Below are 14,555 nucleotides of genomic sequence, written 5' to 3' on the forward strand. Positions count from 1 at the left end.
GTGTCTTTCTTTCTAACATGGCCTGGAAATTTCCACTGGGGATTTCCTAATTCTTTGTTTGATCTATGGGTTGGATGACACCAAAGGGATCCCAGGGACACTTAAAGCCTCATGGAAGGAAGAGGTAACACACATGCCAGCAGATGATTTCTCAAGCCCTATGGTGCCTCCGTGCATTGTGTGGAAGGTGGATAAAGTGTGGGCCAGTCCATGTGTGTGGACAGTCACCCACCCGGATGAGCATCTCTGGCCACTTGACCTCTCTGGCAACCATACTCTCCCTTCTGTGCATAAGGCTGGGGAGGGCCTAGCCCCCTCCCTAATCCATTCTCCACACAGCAGCCAGAGTGATTCTTAATGAATGTAATTTGAATCATGCCACCCTCTGCTGAAAAACCCTCCTGTGGGTTTCTATCGAGTGGAGGAAACAGTCAACCCCCTTCCTGCAGTCTGCAAGCCTCCATGCACAACTGGTCCCTCCCTCTTTCTCCGACCTCCCTACCAAAGCCCATATGTTCTTTCTGTCTCTAGCTGTCACCTACCGCACTGGATCTCAGTCATGCACCATCTGGCTCCTGTGGCATCGTCTTAGGACTTGATGATACACTTGGCCTCTGAAGTCAGGCAGACTTGGCAGCCAGTCTTGGCTTCCTCCACTTACTGTCTCTTAGAGTCTCTGGGCAAGTTACTTAATATCTCTGAGCCTCAGCTTTCCTATGTGTAAAATGGGCATGTTCCAGTTATCCACAGCTGTGCAAACCAATAACCTCAAACTTAGTGGTGGACATCAACAGCTTTTTAATTACACTTGTGGAGGCTGTGGGTCAGGTATCTGGAAAGCAGTACAGTGGGGATGGTTTGTTTCTGCTTCATGATGCCCAGGGACTCAACTGGGAAAGCTGATGCAGCTGGGGGCTGGAATCGTCTAGAATAGGGATTGGCAAACTATGGCTCACAGGCCATATCTAGCTCACAGCTTGTTTTTTTTGTGAATTAAGTTGTGTTGGAACAAGCCACGTTCATATTTTCTATGGCTGCTTTCAAAGTACAACAGCAGAATTAAGCAGTTACAACAGAGATCACTGGCTCACAAAGCCTAAAATGTGTACTAATGAGCCATTTAGAGAAAAAACTTGCCAACCCCTGATCTAGAGGCTCCTTCACTCACATGTCTGAGCTGGGATGAGTCAAAGGCTGAACTCAACAGAGGGTCTCTTTGAGAGCAAGTACACACAGTCTTGCCTTGTGGCTTGGGCTTCCTCACGATATGGCTGCTTCAGGGTAGTGAGGCTCTTCTTACACGGCACCTCAGGGCTTGCAGAGCAACTTTCTCATCCAACAAGCTGGAAGCTGTGAGGCTTTTGTAACCTAGCGATATAAAAGCCCCAAGCACTGTCTTGGCTTGTCACTAGCCACGGGTTGTCAGTGTGGGTTCTGCTGTACTGTACTGATAGAAGCAGTCGCAAGCCTACTCAGATTTGAGGGGAGGAGGCATGGCCCCACTTGTCAGTGGGAAGAGTCCCAGGAATTTGTGGCCACATTTTTTAAATGTCTCCTGCTGAGCAAGAAGAGTACCAACCTAAGAATGGCTGTGAGGATGAAATGAAATAATCAGTGTAAGGCAAGGCACTTGGGAGAGGTTCCTGGCATGTGGATACGTGTCCAGGAAATTCTAGCTATTTTTATAGGCTTAAATCTTGCGCTTCTAATCACAGTGTCAGGCTGGGTCCACTTTTCCTTTATTTTTTGGTAAAATACGTAGGTCTCTAGGGGAGGGTCTCCCCCTTCTGGAGTTGGGGTGCTTATGGGGTTCCGGTGGTGAGGCTCCTGGGCAGTAACTATAACCATCCTTTCCTTTTTGACCTCTTGAGGGGTGAGTGGCTCAGAGCCATCTTGAGACCTTTCTCTCTGGCTTTATAGACACAGTGAGCCTCTTGGTGTCAGGTGGGACAGAAACATGGGTCAGATAGATCGGTGACTCTGACATTGTTCTGCTTGTCTGCCAGCAGGAGAATTTGATAAGAGAAATAAATTAACCTCTATTTAGAAAGTGGCTTTGGCATGAAGGTGGACAGGAGCTATCAGAGAACTGGGTTATTTTTTTCCCCCTACTTCTGTTCTCACTAGCTTCACACAGATTCTTTCTGTCAGGCAATGATGTGGTTAGTGCAATAGATATCTGAGCCAGTTTGGTCTGAGGATTTCCTTTTCGTTGCTCTGTCTCCTCTCTCGTCTAGCTCTGTCAATCTAGCTTCATAAAAACCTAGCCTGTTCACCCAGCCTAATGGTTTGAATGTGCATTTTGGAATCAGAAGGTCTGGGCTTGAAACTCAGTTTCTTCGTACACTCTGTGACCGAACCAAGATCCTTCTGCCTTTGTTTCCCCCTGTGTAAAATAGGCATTCTAATAGTAGATGTTTCAGGGGTTGTGGAGAGGATTTGGTGCAGTGATACATGTAAGGGATTTAGTCCTGACACTGGATCCTCAGGGCATGGAAGAGCTCAGGGATGAAGAAGAGACAGTGGGGAGGAGAAGGAGGAACAGAAGGAGGAGTAGGAGGAAGAAAAGGGGTGGAGGAGGAGGGGGAAGAAGAGAAAGAGGACGGGGGAGGAACAAGAATAGGAAGAAGAAAGAAGAGGCAGGAGGAGGAAATGGAAGAAAGAAGAAGGATGTGGAGGACGGAGGACATGGAGGAGAATGAGGAGATGGAGGAGAAGCGACAGCAGCAGGAGCATCTGCCGGCTCCTGAGGGGTCTAGTCTGTAAGGCGCATGCTTCCACATCAAGGCATCAAAAGCCCCACCTATCTGGGTGTCCGAAGCTGAATATCTGCCCACTGCAGGGAAGCTTTCTGGAGTGGCTGCCTACTCGCTGTCCTTTTCAGCTGGTTGCAAGGAACAGAGCCTCATCTCTGCTAGCTCAGCACCAGGAACTGTCTCTTGGAAGGATTGGGCATGGGGCAATAAGAGAAAGAGGAATCCTGGTTAAGGAGCTAGGGCTCATGAAACTGGATGTAGAGGACAGAACTGTGCTCAGGTCAGCAGCTCAGACCCCCAGCAAGACCATGGCTCACTGTTCTGGTCCTCCATCATGACAGTGGTTGGCTACTCTTTGTGGGTCCCCTCTGGTCTGTTACTGTTGACTGTTTTCCTCATCCTCTGCTCTCATCTTTTCTTTCCATCTTCACTTCTGCAGCCATAGAAGCACTTCTGCTCCTTGTTACCTCAGCTGATTTGTTTTCTGGCCTGTTGTGGCTCTTCTGTCCCCTTCAACCTCATCTCCTCTCCACCTTTGCTCTGCTTTCTGCTATTCTTCCTCTTAGACCCACTCATCTGTTTATTCCAGGTATCATAGGTCATTAACCAGCTGCTGTGATGCCCTGACTTTTGGTCCTGAGTTGGGAGTGGGCTTTGGAGGTCACAAGACAAGTAAGGCTGTTTAGGAGACTCTGTTGGGTTGGAAGTGGAGAAGGATATGGCAACCCACTCCAGTATTCTTGCCTGAAGAATTCCATGGACAGAGGAATGTACGTGAACTGTAGCCTGGCGGGCTATACAGTCCATGGGGTCGCAAAGAGTCAGACACGACTGAGCGACTAACACTACTACTACTACTTTTGGGTTGGGGGGTGGGGACAGTTTCCCTAGGAGACAGATTCCATGGGAGAGAGTTATTATTACTGCCATGTCAAAGTCAGTGCACAGCTGGTTGAAGGGGAACCTGGGAAGCGAACATGCTTTGTTTGATTCTCAGAGTCAGATGTGAGTTCTCAATACTTGGTTCAGCCTTCTGTTTCTGCTTCTGGGCTGGAGATGGGGACCTGGGCCACTAACTCTCTGTATGACTCCAGCACATCGCCCCCATGTCTGAGTCTCAGCATCCCCATCTACAACATGAAATGGGGTGCTGGATGGTTTCTGAAGGATGTTTCCACATTTTAGCTGCACTCAGAAAGAGGAATTACGCCATTAGCCCTTCCCTGCATGATCTGAGAGAGTCTGAGTTTCCCTCTGACGGAAGACAACCTCCTACTGGGACACAGATCTGGGTCTGGCCCAAGGAAGGAGTTTCCCCTCCCATTTAGCTGTTCTGCTGGGGAATGTGGGCACTATGTGCACATTTCTCTTCTGCTGATTCTGTTGATTCACATCAGCCCTGAGCCTCAGATATGAAAGAGACTGAATTCCTGCCTCAACTGTTTCCTCCATAAAGACAACTTCTTCTTGCCTCCCTCTCTTTGTCTCACCTTCCCTCCTTCCTTCCTTTCCATTCACTGATACATATAACATTTATTAGCCACCTCTTATGTTTTTGTTTCTGTGCTAAGTTTTGCAGATTCCAAGATAAATAAGGCACAGTCTAGTAGGAGGACATAAATCTTTTCTTCCCTCTCTCTCTCCTTATCCATCCCTCTCTTCATTTCTTTCTATTTTCCTTCCTCTAGCACACATTTTTCAAGGGACCACGATGAGAATAGGGAGCTTCTAGCCTTGAGGACTGGAGAAGGCAGTGGCACCCCACTCCAGTACTCTTGCCTGGAAAATCCCAAGGGTGGAGGAGCCTGGTAGGCTGCAGTCCATGGGGTCGATGGGAGTCGAACACGACTGAGCGACTTCACTTTCACTTTTCACTTTCATGCATTGGAGAAGGAAATGGCAACCCACTCTAGTGTTCTTGTCTGGAGAATCCCAGGGATGGTGGAGCCTGGTGGGTTGCCATCTATGGGCTCACACAGAGTCGAACACGACTGAAGTGACTTAGCAGTAGCAGTAGCCTTGAGGACAAAGACAGACAAGCAAGCTGAGAAGTGATGGTGTTGAAGCAACAGCAAAAGCCAAGACCAGTACCAGAGCAAGCTAGTACCAGGCAGGGCCATTCCCAGGAGGAGGAACGTGCTGACCTGGTTGGTTGAGTGGGAGGTCAGGGGAGCTTCATGGAGGAGGGGCAATCTGAGCTGCATTTTGAAGAAAGAGTAGGCATCTTCCAGGCCGACTGGACAAGGCTGGGAAGATAGTGTTAGTCACTCAGTCTCTTTGTGAACTCATGGACTGCAGCCTGCCAGGCTCTTCTGTCCATGGAATTCTCCAGGCAAGAATACTGGAGTGGGTACCCATTCCCTTCTCCAAGAGATCTTCCAGACTCAGGGATTAAACCCAGGTCTCCTGCATCGCAGACAGATTCTTTACCATCTGAGCCACCAGAGAAGCCCATTCCAAGCAGGAATAATAACATCTCCCAAGCCTTGGAGATGTGAAATAGCCTGGTTTGTGTTGGGAACTGTGGGCCATTTGATGTGACTATGGCAGTCGTTGTGGGAATGAGAAGAGGAAGTGATGCGAGCCCAGGTCCAGCCTGAATGTGTGCATCATGAACCAACATGTTCATTTAAACGTGCTCTGTCATTTGAGCATGATCTGTATGCCTAGCGGGACACTGTTTTTAGCACAAACCTTTATGCTTTTTAAATAAGGATAATGTTTTTTTTTTTGCAGAGCATCTATGGAAACTTCTTTGCCCATCTATGAGTAGAAGTTCAAAGAAGAGAGTCTTGCTAGGATGGATAGATGCCTGACTTTCATTTCCCCTTATCCCTCTACTGACACAGTCACTGACTTCCTCTGAAAACCTCCTGTGCCCTCTTTGACTGTGTGGTAGCTTCACAGCCCAGCCACATAAACCTTAGCCCACATGTCACTGCCTTATTTTTCCTTACATTAACAAGTCTGTTGCCAGGAACATGTAATTACCATTAGGTAAATTAGGATGGAGCAAGAAGGCTGGCCTCCTGATACCTTACTATTAAAATCAGATCAGAATTACCTCCAAGGTGGTCTTGCGTGGAAGGTGGCTGGAATGAACTAGAGCATGACCTTGCCTGGAATAGGACTTTGTCCAGGGCATGTTTGTAGTTGCTTGATCCACAAGAGCCTCAGGGGGTGACAACCTACCTGTCCTTCAGTAGATGGTTGATCAAATAAACTGGGTACATCCATACATGAAATATCACTCAGCAATAAAAAGGAACAATCCATTGTTGCATGCAGTAACTTGAGTGAATCTCCAGAGAACCATTCTGAGTGAAAAAAAAGCCAATCCAAAAAGATTACGTACTGTATGGTTCAATTTATAGAACATTCTTGAAATGACATTATAGCAATGAAGACTAGATTAGTGGTGCCGGGGAGAAAAGATGGGAGGGAGGGGTTGTGAGGAGAGAGAAGGAAATGGGTGTAGTTAGAACAGGACAGCATGAGGGATCCTGGTAATGGAAATGTTCTGTATCTCGACTGTATCAATTCAGTGTCTGGCTTGTCATTTTATTGTACCCTAGTTTTGCAAGATGTTATCATTGGAAAAAACTAAATAAGAATGCATTGTTGCTGTTCAGTCTCTAAGTCACGTCTGACTCTTTGCGACCGCGAGAACTGCAGCACACCAGTTCTCCCTGTCCTTCACTACCTCCCGGAATTTGCTCAAACACACGTCCATTGAGTCAGTGATGCCATCCAACCTTCTCATCCTCTGTTGCCCCCTTCTCCTCCTGCCCTCAATCTTTCCCAGCATCAGGATCTTTTCCAGTGAGTTGGCTCTTCGCATCAGGTGGCCAAAGTATTGGAGCTTCAGCATCAGTCCTTCCAATGAATAGTCAGGGTTGATTTCCTTTAGGACTGATTGATCTCCTTGCAGTCCAAGTGACTCAGGTCTTCTCCAGCACCACAGTTGGAAAGCATCAATTTTTCATCACTCAGCTTTCTCTATGGTCCAACTCTCACATCCATATGTAACTACTGGAAAAAGCACAGCTTTGACTGGGATCCCTTAAAACAGCATACGAAACTGCAGCTATCTCAAATTGAAAGCTTAATTGCAAAAATAAAGGCTGTCACAAATATAATTGCTTCCATTTATTGATAACAAAATGCCTTATCCCAGTGCTAGGGATTTAGGTACATACATCACCTTAAACTTCACAACAGAGCCGCACAGTGGGTGTTCTCAGCCCACATGAAGGACGAGGAGAGACTGAAGCTCGAAGTAGGGAGGTCACTGATGTGGAGGCAGTATGACCTCATGGGAGTGGAATGACCTCTGGGAAGGGGGCATGCACAACCCGGTTGAGCACCCACTGGGCCTCCAGATGAGGAATGTCTGTTCCCCACCCTCCACCCTCCACCCTTCTATGCTCGTTGGTATTTGCTATACAGACTCTGGAGTTTGGCAGGTAAACACACCTGTTGACAAAATCAGATCACACAAAACCATCCTTGGGTACCTGGAGCCATGCTGAGTGGTGGAGCTCTGAGTGATTCAGGGACCAAATTATCCATGTGCTGTGAGTGAACAGATTAAGGTACCCCTGAGAATGCTTAGCTCTGCCAACTTTGAGAGGCAGGAACCTCTTTCCTGGGATGCTGAGGTTTGCTAGTATTTATTCCCATTTTACAGAGGGCAAAACTGAGGAATGGTGAGGTTAGGCATTTTGTTCAGAATGCATGGGGAACAGGTGGCTGTGTTTCCCTTTTCTTCACTCGGAATTCTGCTCTTATTACTTTCCTGGAGCTGCAGAAACAAATTACTGCAAACCGGGTAGCTGAGACAAAAGCCATTTGCTCTCTCACAGTCTGGGGTCCAGGAGCCTGAGGTCAAGGTGTCAAGCAGGGCTGGCTCCTTAGGAAAACTCCAAGGGAGGATCCATTCCATCCCCCTCTCCTGACCTTCGGTGGCTCCGGCAGTCCTTGGCACTTCTTGGCTTCTAGAAGCATCAGTCCCCATCCACCCCTGTCTTCACAGCACCATTTCCTCTGTGTGTCTTTCCTTTCCTGTTTCTCATAAAGACACTTGACATGGGATTTTATGCACCCACCCCACCCCAAATCCAGGATGGTCCCATCACAATTAGGTCAATTACTACGATTCTGAGTAGACGTGTCTTGGAGGGGAGACAGTATTCAGCCCACTGCATGGCTACTGGCCCCACCCTGGCCAGCGCCATTCTGGGGATGTGCACACAGATTCTGTCTTCATCTTGGCCAGAGGAGGCTGTGCTGATTCCAACCGAGATTCGAGCAAAGATGCTGCAGGCTGGCTCTCGCACTCTCTCCTGAGCTGTCAGGCTGTTGATTCTTTAATAAAACACTCGGGAGGAGAGGCGTTAGGACGGGAAGAGCTCTCTGGGCACCTCGGCATGGGACTTTCCAAAATCAAAGAGGCCCGAGGAGTGTGGCTATCGCCCGCCTGGCTTTCATTGCGTGGTAACCTTCCAGCCCAGGCTCCAGGCAGTGGGCAGGAACTTGACTCGAGCGACTGCCTTCCACAGCTGGATGCAACCCGGTGGGGTGGGGGAGGCAGGTGGGATTCTGCTGGGGGTTGTCTGGTGGTTGAGGAAAACAGAGGAGGCACTGAGGATGCAGAGGTGGTGGTCTTCCCGGGCAGCTCAGCCTCACTGCTGCAGTGTCTCCGCCTGCTCCTGCCCTCACCCCGCCCTGTTTTCTTTCTTCAGGACCACATCCCTGTTCCTTACCAGCCGGACTCCAGCAGCAACCCCTCGTCCACGACATCCTCCACGCCCTCCTCGCCAGCGCCCCCGCTCCCGCCCAGCGCCACGCCGCCTTCTCCCCTACACCCTTCTCCACAGTGCACAAGGCAACAGAAGAATCTCAGCCTGCCAGGTACCTCCTGCGTGTGGGAGGTCATGGGGTGAGCAGTCGGGCTCGTGCCAGGGCCGTGTCCAGGCCAGTCCGCGTGAAAGGTGTTGAGTTGGCAGCGTATGGATTAAGCCTTACCATATGCAGGGCAACTGCTGCATAGTCCCTTATGTGATCTTTAGAGCAGTCACAAGGTAAGTAGGATCAGCTCCATTTTACAGATGAGGAAACCGAGGCTCAGAAGGTAAGGAGACTCTCAGAGACTCTGTCTTTTGGGAAGCAGCAGCCCAGGGTCTCTACCTAAGTCTGAGTCACAGGGGGAGCCATCTGCTCTGGAGCTGGACATTGCCTTAAGTGCAAAATCCCTGGTGGGCCGGTGGCTAAGACTCCATACTCCCAATGCAGGGAGCCTGGGTTCAAATGCTGGTCAGGAAACTGGATTCCACATGCTGCAAATAAGTGTTTGCACACTGAAAGCTAATGAGCCCGCATGCCCCAATGAAGAGTGAAGATCTAAGAAGAGCTCAGACCTAGTGCTGCCAAAAAAAAGAAGAGCTAAATCAGTTGAAACTGGCAACGGGATCCTGTGCTAAGGATCTCAGGGCCCACACACCTGAGCAGGGCTGCGTCCTGAGTCTGCGCAGACATCAAGACAGGACTCCGAAAGAGTGAGCTGGCGTCCAGGAGTCAATAGCCAGCTCTCTCATGCCCCTGCCCTGTGACCTCTGGCTTCAGTTTTCACACCTCTGAAGGGATGCCGGTGGACAAGAGGACCCCAAAGGGTCTTCCAGCTCACAAACTCCAGGCCACTCCGCCGCTGACCTGAGACCATGTGCTGGGCTATGAGACAATGGAGAAGCCCTCGTGTGGTGTTCTGGCTTCTTGGACTTACGAAAGGGATCTTTCTCAGCTCTCAGGTGAGACAGACCTGAGTGTCTTCCCACCCCTTCCAGGGCTCAGCCCAGCCCACCTCCTGTTCTCCAACCTCAAGGACACTTCCAGCTCAGCCATATTTGTGGCACCATAGCTGACTTCAAGACGGAGGCTGGCGGGATGAGGTCTGGTTTGACGAGTTGGGAGCAAAGTCTAGCTCTATGTTGTTCAATATGGTACAGACTAGTCACACGTGCCTATTTAAATTTAAATGAACTAAAAATAAATACAATTAAAATTTTAATTCCTTGGTCACGCTTGCCACATTCCAAGTGCTTGGGAGCCACTAGTGGCTGGTGGCCACCATGTTGGGCAGCACAGGTGTAGACCACTTCCCACCGTTGCAGGAAGTTCCACTGGACAGTGCTGGTCTAGGGGTTGGTTTCCTCTTGAGCCAGAGAGCTTCCTCACAGGGGGAAAGAAAAAAACCCCAGGTCCTCAGTAACAGGTCACATCTCCAAGCCTACCCAGCCACGAGAGGATATCTGGGAAACGAAGACTCAGCCCCACGTTTAGGCAACACCCAGATACACCCACCCATTGAGCATAAGCTGCTCATGTCACCTGCCCGCACCGCTTTGATCTGGGCTGCATCCGAAGGGATAGAGTGCGTCTTAAAGACTTGCATCATGAGGAATTTTTTTTGGTTAAGTCCAATCCCGAGGCAGCCTCGTACCTGTGGTGTGAGGGCCTCTCACCTGGCAGCCAACAAGGACCATAACGGGAATCATCAGTTGGAACCGTCTCAGTAAGTGCCTTAGAGTCAACCAGGCAACAGTGCCCAGTGTTTCCGTAGAACGAGGGTTCCCACCAGCACCCCCAGCCATTTCCACTTCCGCGGAAGGAGGCGAATGGGAAAAAAGCCCTTTGACACCCCCTTTACCCCTTAGACCCCTCCCCCCTCAATCTCAGCAGGGAAGAGTCTGGATGCTTTCCTAGAGCTGTTCCACCCCTCACCCAAGATACTCACTTCAGGGCTATTTGCCTTGTAACCATTGCTGCTTGTTTACAGACACGGAGCTGGCAAAGGACGTCTTAAGGGGGAACCGTGCATCAAAACACCAGCACTCTTTTATCTCTAGGACACTCTGCTGGCATCTGGAGTCGCCAGGGGTGATCCTTATTTCCTTCATCCTGTCAGTCAGAACCCTGGGGAGGGGTCTTGACCAAATTATTATGCCAGCCTGCCAGCGGGTCTGCATCTACTCCATGGCTGGTCCCAATAGTGCCCTGACCCTCTTTGGGGAGTGGACTAACGGGTCCTCTGGGTGAAGGCGCTTTAGAACAGCAGTTAAAACAGTGTGAGCTCTGGAACTAGGCTGCTTGGGTTCAAATCCCAGCTCCATCACTTAATATCTATGTGCTGTTGAGCAAACTACTGACCTCTCTGTGCCCCTGTTTCCTCATCTGTGCAGTGGGGATAATAATAGTACCTACTTTGTAGAACCCTCAAAGGGCTCAACATTACCATACATGTGCAAAACTTGGCAGAGCACCGGTCTCATCCGAGAGCTAACCGAAGGTGAGCTGCTTTCATCACTATTAGATTAAACACAGGATTAGCAAGTTACCGTGGCTACCACTGCTAAGTATTATGCCCTAACCAGAATTGTGGAAATAAAGATGAGGTCCCCAGATACCCTGAAATTGGGAGTAGGAATTAAACTTTGGGGGAGGTAATTTGGCATTGTCAGTGTTTCAAATGTACATTCCCTGGACCAGCAGTATCACTTCTAAGAATTTATACACAGAAGTGTTTGCACAGGGATCTATAACGATTTTTTTTGGCAGCAGTGAAAAATCTGGACTCAACCCAAATGCCCATCAGGAGGGGAGTGTTTGAATACACTGTACTATATCTGTAAAACCAAATACTCAGCCGCCCTTGAAAAGAATGGGGTAGCTCTTTGTAAATATCCTGGACATGGGAAGAAATCCATAATATCTTTTTAAGTGGAAAATACGTGATTTGCAAAAGCACTGGACCTATTTGTTGTAAAATGATTTAATGTATTTATATGTATATATTTATACCTGTGTGTGTGTGTGTATGTGTTTGTATATGCAGACAATTGTCTGCGAGACTTCATGGCAGGTGTTCTTTCTAAGAAGAGGAATTTTATTTTATGCACTTCTGTAGTGTATATAACAGCAAGAAACATGCATCCGTTTTATAACTGAATAATAACAATAAAATGCAGTGTTGACATAGAAAACAAAATAGGACGCTTGCCTGGTGGCTCAGAGGTAAAAGCGTCTGCCTGCAATGCGGGAAACCTGGGTTCAGTCCCTGGGTTGGGAAGATCCCCTGGAGAAGGAAATGGCAACCCACTCCAGTATTCTTGCCTGGAGAATCCCATGGACAGAGGAGCCTGGTGGGCTACACTTCACGGGGTTGCAAAGAGTCGGACTTGACTTCACTTTCACTTTCACCCTCTAGAAGGACAGCCAGACCTTCCCCCACCCCTGCCGCCTGCCTTAGGCGGTTTTGGCGAAATTCCTCCAGGGTGACAGGCATCTATTCTGTTCATACAAGGCCCCGGTCACCTGTTACATACTCCAGACTGAGTCTCTGTTGATGGGAAAGGAGCTTTGGCTCTGGTTTCCTGCCAGATGTTGAGTTTTCTGAAGATAATTCAAGCTAACACCTAGGTATAACAATGCCCCTGGCACTGGTTACTCTAGAACATTCTTTTCAAAAAGAGGCCGTGTGGTTAACAGGCATTTGGCTTAACTGTTAACCTCAGGGCCCGTGAAGGACACCCTTCACAGATCTGGGATTGTGCTCTGCTGGTTGGGTGGACCCCCTTGCTCTTTGCCACTCCCTTCAGAATCCTGGTACCATGTTGAACGTGGCACAGTGAAGGGTGGAGGGCTTTGTTTGGATCCCAGATTTGCCCTCTCCCACCTCTGTGGCCTTGACTATGGCACTGACTCTGTTTAGGCCTCAGTTTCTCATGTGTAAAATGGGTCTGACCTGCCCGTTTGTATGACAGTTGCTGTGGGAAGGTACATGAAGGGACTTTGTAAGGGACTGTTGTGTGGGTTCCTCAGACTAAAGTGTTCAAACGCCTTCCTCCTTTGGAGTAACCTGGTGCCGTGTTTACTGTCTCCTCCACCAGAAAGTCAGCTCCATGACACTAGGAAACTCATCTGCGTCACCTGCCACTCTACACCCAAAGCCCAGCCCAGTGCTGACTGCTGAAGGCACTAATTAAATGTTTGTTGAGTGAATGAATGACTGAACACGTGACTTGAGGCTCGTTTACCTCCCAGAACTGCAGGGTCTTTTTCTTTAAACTGTCTCTGGCCCGGCATTCCACCCATTCATTTCTTTAACGGATGTTTATTGAGCATCCGCTATATACCAGGTGCTGTTTGAGGCACTGGGTAAGGAGCAAGGTACACATCAGATGTGCCCTGTATGAGTTCACTGTTGCCACTGTAACAAATTGCCATGAGCTTAGTGGCTCCAAGCAGCAGAAGTTTACAACTCTACAGTTAAGGAGTCAGAAGTCCCAAATCAGTTTCCCTGGGCTCAATATCAAGGTGTCTGCAGAGCTGGTTCCTTTAGGAGGTTCTGGGAAAGAATCCATTCCCTTGCCTTTTCCTAGCTTCTGAAGGGCCGCCTGCGTGCCTTTGCTCATGGCCCTGCATCTGTCCAACCTCCGCTTCCGTTGTCACATCTCCTCCTCTGATCCTCTGACTTGGATCCTCCTGCCTCCCTCTCATAAGGACCCTTGTGATTATACTCAAGGTTCACCCAGAGAATCCAGAATAATCCCCTCATCTCAGGATCCTCAACTTAACATATGCAGAGTCCCCTTGGTCATGTGAGGTAACATATTCCTGGGTTCCTAAGACTAGGATGTGGCCGTCTTGGGAATGGAGTTGGGGGAGAAGGGCCTTGTTCTGCCTGTCACAGTCTCTGCCCTCATTGAGTTTATAGCTTAGTGGAAGAGACAGGTGTTAGTCTAGCAAACAGACACACGAAAATAGGATTATAAATTGTGGTGAGTGCTGTGAGGAGAGAACAGTGCTATGAGCAAAGTCAAGAGGCTGAAATGTCAGAGGCAGCTTAAGGCAGGAGGGAGGTTGTTCAGGCAGACAGAGGGGAGCACATGTAAAGGCCCTGTTACCAGAAAGAGCTGGAAACATGTGACTGATGGCTCAGAGTGCCCATAACCAAGGCACCAGGCAAGGCTCAGAGCTGCAGGGCTGAGGCCTGGTGGGGCCTTGCAGGGAATTGCATGGTTTAGGCAGGGGATGATTTGATCTTTCCACCTTCCTTCTAGATCCTTTCTTTCAGATGGCCACTGAGGCTGCTCTCTGAGGAGTCCATAGGGAGGGAATGTGGCCTTGAGAGTGGAAGAGCCTTGAAAGTGGCCTGTTTGTCTCTCTGACCTCTGGTCACCTGCAACCTCTCAGTTCCCGAACTCTCTTTGGTACCAGACAGCCAGGAGCCACTCAGAGTCATCATCTGCCTCTCTGACCTGCTTCTCTCTGGTGTCTGTCATCAGCAAGATCAGGCGGGGCTCACAGCACCCTTCCCCTCCTCCTCTGCCCAAGACTCTCTCCCTGTCAGTCATCAGGAACGAGTTGTTCTCAGGCCACGGAAGGGTCCTGGCAGGAGTCGGAGGCTGTGTGTGGAGGCATTTGCCGGGCGTCCCATTGCTGGACCCCTGTCCCTTCTCAGAGTGACACCCATTCTGCATCACCAGCCCCGCCTCTTTAAAAGAATGTTTAACTGCCAGCTAACCTTTTCTGCAGACACTGAATCCCCAGTTCCAGTTCGGGAGGGAAGAGATAAGCTAAGTCTCTTGAGAATCCCAGGTAGTTTTTCTTTTTAAATTTTAGTCCTTGTTGACTAATAAAATGTCCAAATGCAAAAAAAAAAAAAAAAAACACCTAAGTTATCTAATGGGAAAAGGGTCCCTGATATCATGGAGGTCAGATTTCTTTTAAAGCTGTGTTCTG

At 49.1% G+C, this 14,555-nt stretch overlaps 1 protein-coding gene across 4 annotated transcripts in view; it reads left to right on the plus strand.

The window, feature by feature from the left end:
- Positions 1-14,555, plus strand: part of KSR2 (kinase suppressor of ras 2) — a 485,548-nt gene that overhangs the window by 388,574 nt on the left and 82,419 nt on the right. For all 4 annotated transcript variants that reach the window (XM_061384873.1, XM_061384871.1, XM_061384874.1 and 1 more), the window contains one exon: positions 8,501-8,669. In XM_061384873.1, the coding sequence (XP_061240857.1) occupies positions 8,501-8,669 (169 nt within the window). The remainder of the gene's footprint in view (positions 1-8,500; positions 8,670-14,555) is intronic.

The sequence above is a fragment of the Bos javanicus genome, chromosome 17 (assembly GCF_032452875.1).
Source record: "Bos javanicus breed banteng chromosome 17, ARS-OSU_banteng_1.0, whole genome shotgun sequence".
NCBI classification, from domain to species: domain Eukaryota; kingdom Metazoa; phylum Chordata; class Mammalia; order Artiodactyla; family Bovidae; genus Bos; species Bos javanicus.